The sequence below is a fragment of the Hyla sarda genome, chromosome 11, assembly GCF_029499605.1.
Source record: "Hyla sarda isolate aHylSar1 chromosome 11, aHylSar1.hap1, whole genome shotgun sequence".
Classification (NCBI taxonomy): Eukaryota; Metazoa; Chordata; class Amphibia; order Anura; family Hylidae; genus Hyla; species Hyla sarda.
The window spans coordinates 11,730,197-11,736,480 of record NC_079199.1 but is presented as its reverse complement, the minus strand read 5'-3'; the positions used below and the strand labels follow the sequence as shown (position 1 = coordinate 11,736,480).

Sequence of the window (6,284 nt, the reverse complement as noted above, 5' to 3'; positions counted from 1 at the left end):
CAGCTGGAGACACACTAATTTACTACTTAACTCAGTGTTTCACAACCAGTGTGCCTTCAGCTGTTGCAAAACTACAACTCTCAGCAGTCACCGAAAGCCAACGGGCATGCTGGGAGTTGTAGTTATACAACCAGCAGATGCACCACTACAACTCCCAGCATGCACTTTAGCTGATTGTGCAAGCTGGGAGTTGTAGTTATACAACAGCTGAAGGTACACTTTTCCATAGAAAAAATGTGCCTCCAGCTGTTGCAAAACTATAAGTCCCAGCATGTCCATAAGGGAATGCTGGGAGTTGTGGTGGTCTGCCTCCTGCTGTTGCATTACTACAGCTCCCAGCATGCCCTTTTTGCATGCTGAGATCTGTTGCTAAGCAACAGCAGGAGGCTGTCAATCACCTCCAACTGCTGCTCCATGCCGCCGCACACAGGTCAGTCCCTCGTCGTCGCCGCCGCTCCTGGGGCCCCGATCCCATCATTGACGCCGGCGATCGGGGTCCCCAGCTGCCGGGGTCAACTTCCCGCACCCGTTCACGTCCTCCGAAAGAGGGGCGGAGCGGGTTGCGGGAGTGACACCTGCAGCAGGTGCCCTGATTGGTCGGCCTGTAAACCGGCCGACGAATAAGGGCGATCGTGAGGTGGCACCAGTGCCACCTCACCCCTGCTGGCTATGGCTGTTCGGGCCCGTCAGAGGCGGCCCCGATCAGCCAGTAATTCCGGGTCACTGGGTCACTGGAGACCCGATTGACCCGGAATCCGCCGCAGATCGCTGGGCTGAATTATACAGCGATCTGGGCCATCATGACCCCCCCTGGGCGATATGCCGGGAGGCCTGCTGAACGATTTCAGCAGGCATAGGGCACCGGCTCTGCTCCAGCTGGCTGCGGGGGGCCGGGAAAGCTCATGACGTTCTCATACGTCATGAGTCCTTAAGGACTCTGAAATGAAGACGTATGAGAACGACATGAGTCCTTAAGGGGTTAACAATGATTGTTTTTAGACAATTTTTCCTTCCTGGAATTCCCATCCTACTGTAACAGAATCTATTCTGCTATTACCTTAAGAGGCTTTACCAGGTCGGCCCCATCCACCGCTCCTGCACGTAGCCACATTTGATAAGAAAAATTCCATTGTGTGAAAATACATTCTCAATCTACACTACATGGCCCTAAATATATCTTGTGGCCGATTACGACTCACATTCCGTCATGTTCTCGCCCAGCGCTCTTTCTATTTAGGAAATGTACCATAGATATAGCTGAGGGTGTCAGGAGGCCACACACATGGTGTCAGTGGAATTCATAGAACGCCAAAGGAATGTTTAGAGCAAAATACTTGTCTTTCCGCTATAATTCTCAATAAGGCTTTGGCGGTCTAAAAATCTGGTGTTGTTGAACTAATCCGACCAATGGAAATGAAATATAAGCTGGCTTTTATTGAAACATTTCTGTATATGAGGTCTTTTGTCAACGCCACATGATGCTGCATGCAGTTACTCATATTAAGGCATCGCTACATTGACGATTTTTTTTCTCATTTCTAATATTCGAAAGGTTTGCTCAACTCTATTTTGTGTTTTTGTTGGCCAATTGAGGTCTAAATCACAGAAATGATAGAAAAAATACATAGGTGGAGATTTATCATTGCATTTACAGCTTTTATTTCACTTATGCCGGGCGCACAAAATGTTGTGTAAACACTTTTTTTTTTTAAAGACTTTTGTGGGCACCAAAGGAAGAACCAAACAGCCTTACCTAAACAACTTTCAGTTTTCACTTTGCAGTGATCACGAATTTATGAAAAAGGTTCAAACCCCCTCCGAAAAAGTCACAAGTCAAAGCCAGGCTTACAAAACTACCTTTGGAGGGCAAAGGTTGCTCAAAAAGTTGCAAAAAAAGTCAAAGAGGAGAGGGGGAACCATACAAAATGATCTTCTGAAGTGATTTATTGTTTTTTGCTTATGTGCCCCAAATGTATCTACCCCCTTGATAGTATGATAAATGTGTCACACATAAAACCAAAGCAAAAAAATAAAGAGAGAACCGCAGCACTCCAGGAAATCCACGAAACTTTTATTGTGTCAACATGTGAAGTGGCTACAGTTTGGCTCTCTCCAGAGCCATTTTGGCACCCTGAGGTTTTTTTTAAATTATAATACACCTATTCTCTTGTCCCATGATGAACCAAAGATTTGAAAAAGAAGGGAAAAAACATGTCGGGACAAGAAGTGGCCAAATAAATGTCTAACTAGGTACATATTTCCAAACAAAAAGGGGCAGCCACACTTTCCAGATGGAGGTCAGGCAAATGGGTGCCGATGGACATAAAGGCCTGGTCCGTGTGGTCCTACATTTACAGTTCCAAACACAGAGAACTGCAGCACTCCAAGAATTGTAAAAAAAAAAAAAAAAAAAAATGTTTGTTGTATCTTTATGTGCAGAGACAATGTTTTGGCCCTCTAGAGCCATTTTGGCACTCTAAGTTTTTTTTAATCTATTACTCCTATCCTACTTATCTTATCCTATGATAACCCTAAAAAAATGTTAAAAAGGGAAACACGTCGGAATATGAAGTGGTTGAATAAATTGCTAATTAGGCATAGGGCCTCTATATTTTAAGATTAATTGCTTCCATTTACCGAGAGGGGTATTAAAGAGAGATAAAAGGGAAATTATTATATGTAAAGTAACTTACTTTGTTTTTTGGAAATCTGTAAGAAAACGTGAAGGAACAATCCTGATGAAGGTCTGATTTGAGCTTAATTCTATAAAATATATTTTTTCCTTTAATATTTGTACATTGGTATATAACTGTTTATGGCGCTAACTTATATGATGGGTGTTACCGATAAATGTTAGATTTTACCCAAGGTTTAGTTAAAGTGTATCTGTCATTTCAGGTGACTTTTAAGGATAAGCTGCGCTGTGTGTGTACATGGGGAGCAGCATTATTTTTGGCCAAAATTTACCTTGCATATGACATTTTTCAGCAGATTTCTGCTCTGCAAGCTTCATCTATAATTTGCTGCTCTCCCAGAACTCGCTGGCTGAGATTCGCCTCTCCCATCCATAGACTTGTATTGCTTGTCTTGGTCTCCCTCCTCCATAGACTTGTATTGCTTGTCTAGAGTAGTGATGAGCTTTTTTCCATGCAAAATTCGTATTGAAATTCGTATAGTGCGCATGCACGATTATATCTTTCAACTATCTGTGGGCAACTTTCCTATTGGTTACTAGGGATGTTGCTAACCTCTTACAATTGTACTTGCATGCTTCCCATTGGCCCACAAGCTAAAAGAAGGGAGGGATCAGTGTCCTTTGGAAGTGCCGATATTTGCGAATATTCGCATATATGAAATATTCGTGCTCCACACCAACTCACACAGCAAATAATATTGGAGCCTTCTTTGGACCACAAGCTGGAAGCAGGGAGGGATGATCACTTTTTATTTACACAGTACACATCATTGTGATGTGTACTGTGAAAAAAAATAACAAATATTCATCATAACAAATATATATTCTAAATATTCGCGAAATTGCGTAGTGCCAATATTCGCGGTAAAAATTTGCATTTTTAATATTTGCGCTCAACATTAGTCTTGAGCTCCCTCCTCCTCCCTCCTCCATAGACTTTTATTGCTTGTCTTGAGCTCCCTCTTCCCCCCTCCATAGACTTGTATTGCTTGTATTGAGCTCCCTCTTACCCCCTCCATAGACTTGTATTGCTTGTATTGAGCTCCCTCTTCACTCCTCCTCCTTCCTCCATAGACTTGTATTGCTTGTATTGAGCTCCCTCTTCCCTCCTCCATAGACTTGTATTGCTTGTTTTGAGCTCCCTCTTCCCTCCTCCATAGACTTGTATTGCTTGTATTGAGCTCCCTCTTCCCCCCTCCATAGACTTGTATTGCTTGTATTGAGCTCCCTCTTCCCCCCTCCATAGACTTGTATTGCTTGTATTGAGCTCCCTCTTCCCTCCTCCATAGACTTGTATTGCTTGTATTGAGCTCCCTCTTCCTTCCTCCATAGACTCGTATTGCTTGTCTTGAGCTCCCTCCTAACCCCCTCCATAGACTTGTATTGCTTGTCTTGCAGACACAGAGCAAATCTAAGCTGATTTTCAGAGTGGAAAACAATCTTACAGGAGAGGGGGAGAGGAAAGAAGCTTGATAACAGGAGAAAGAAGCATTTTTTGTCTAATAAGATACTGTACAAAGTTTCTTACTTGTGCTTGTACTATTGATCTATGCCAAGTTTGTTCAAATGACACAGTGCTCTATATTTACATTACAAGAATTCATTACTCTGGATGACAAACACTCTACATTATACTGGTATTGATGGCAGGATGCCATTATCAAAGCTTTGATTGCATAGTGTTTCTTTTTATTATTCTACCCCAATGTTTCCCAGCCAACTGGCCTCCAGCTGTTGCAAAACTACAACTCCCAGCATGCCCGGACAGCCTTTGGCTGTCCGGGCATGCTGGGGGTTGTAGTTTTGCAACAGCTGGAGACACACTGATTGGGAAATACACTCTTCTTTTTTTCGGGTAACTCATGATTACTGGCTTGTGATGCCCATGGCCGCCCCCATCCATTTTGTGGCCGACTGTTTTCTTCTTCCTCTTTTCAACCTATCACAGGACTTTGATTTAAAAAAAAAAAAAAAAAAAAAAAGGCGCGGATCCGTTTTTCTGTGCCCCTTCTTTTCTGCCCGGCTTTCAGGTCCCGTGTTGATCTCTAGATTTAGAGAAGTTGTTCTCACGCAATAGAAGACTGAAAGGGAATGACACCTGTCAAACTTTTGGTGATATATGGGGAGACCGGCTTTCAGCCGCATTTATGGGCAATTAAGTGATTAAATGGGCACTGTCAGATACAAAAACTTTCAATATGTTGTAAAGCATGTATAACCAATAAGTTTTGCAATGGCTTTTATTAGAAAATGTTCAGTATTTCATACAGAAGAAGCCAGTCAACTAACTGCCCCCCCTGCCTGCTTGGACACATACTAGTCCTGCTGTGTCCATGAGTCATCACCTATGTCATGGACACACTTCCTTGATTGACAGCTGTGAGTGCAGGTCTCACACCTGGAGGAAAAATCCTCCCCCTGTCAGCTTGTGTCAGTGAGGACAAGCTGGGAGTTGTAGTTCTGCTAATGCTAGGGGAGATGTGAGCAGACAGCATACTGAGGGAGGGGGCGGAGACCTGCACAGTGAGGCCACGCCCCCTTCCTTTGAGAGGTATTCAGACTAGTGAGCTAAATTAACCACGGAATCCCAATTAAAATCAATAAACAGGAGATAATGGCGTCATTTCCAGCGGAATTCCTTTGCAGGATTCCGCATAGAAATTCCGCCGTGTGAACGTACTCTTAAGAGATGTTTTAAAGTTGGAGAAGGTAAGGTGGGGGAAGTGCTGCACTGTTGAGGGTTAAAGGGGTACGCCGCCCCTAGACATCTTATCCCCTATTCAAAGGATAGGGGATAAGATGTCTGATCGTGGTGGTCCCGCTGTTGGGGACCTCCGCAATCTCCCTGCTGTACCTGGCATTCGTTTAGAGCGTCGGGTGCAGTGCCGGAGGCTCGTGACGCCACGGTTGCACCCTGCTTGTAATGTCACGACCATGCCCCCTCAATGCAAGTCTATGGGAGGGGGCGTGACTACGTCACGCCCCCTCCCATAGACATGCATTGAGGGGGCATGTCATGACATCAAATATATATATATATATGCTTGAAAATGGCTCCAGGAGGAGTTGAAACGTTGTAATGCTGACATGAGACATTAAATCACCTTTTTGTTGGAGTGTTTTTGTAGAACGGGGGTCCGCCATACTCACTGTCTTCCGCGATCACTGTGATTCAAGTGAGAAGATAGAAAGCTGTACACAGTGATCGCGGAAGGCAGCGAGTACGGCGGGGTACTCCACTTTAAAATATATATTTTTTTTAATCAACTGGTGCCAGAAAGTTAAACAGATTTGTCAATGACTTCCATTTAAAAAATCTTAATCCTTCCAGTACTTATCAGCTGCTGTATGCTACAGAGGAAGTTGAGTTGTTCTTTTCTGTCTGACCACAGTGCTCTCTGCTGACACTTCTGTCCATGTCAGGAACTGTCCAGAGCAGGAGAGGTTTTTAATGGGGATTTTCTCCTACTCTGGACAGTTCCTTAAAGGGGTATACCCGTGGAAAACCTTTTTTTTTTTTTTTTTTTTTAAATCAACTGGTGCCAGAAAGTTAAACAGATTTATAAATTACTTCTATTAAAAAATCTTA

The 6,284-nt window shown here is 43.6% G+C and overlaps 1 protein-coding gene across 1 annotated transcript in view; it reads left to right on the top strand.

Moving 5' to 3' along the window:
• Positions 1-385: 385 nt before the first annotated feature.
• Positions 386-6,284, top strand: part of TNFAIP2 (TNF alpha induced protein 2) — a 41,691-nt gene continuing 35,792 nt past the window's right edge. Inside the window, exon 1 of the mRNA XM_056545493.1 lies at positions 386-430. Within this exon, the coding sequence (XP_056401468.1) occupies positions 415-430 (16 nt within the window). The 5' untranslated portion in view covers positions 386-414. The remainder of the gene's footprint in view (positions 431-6,284) is intronic.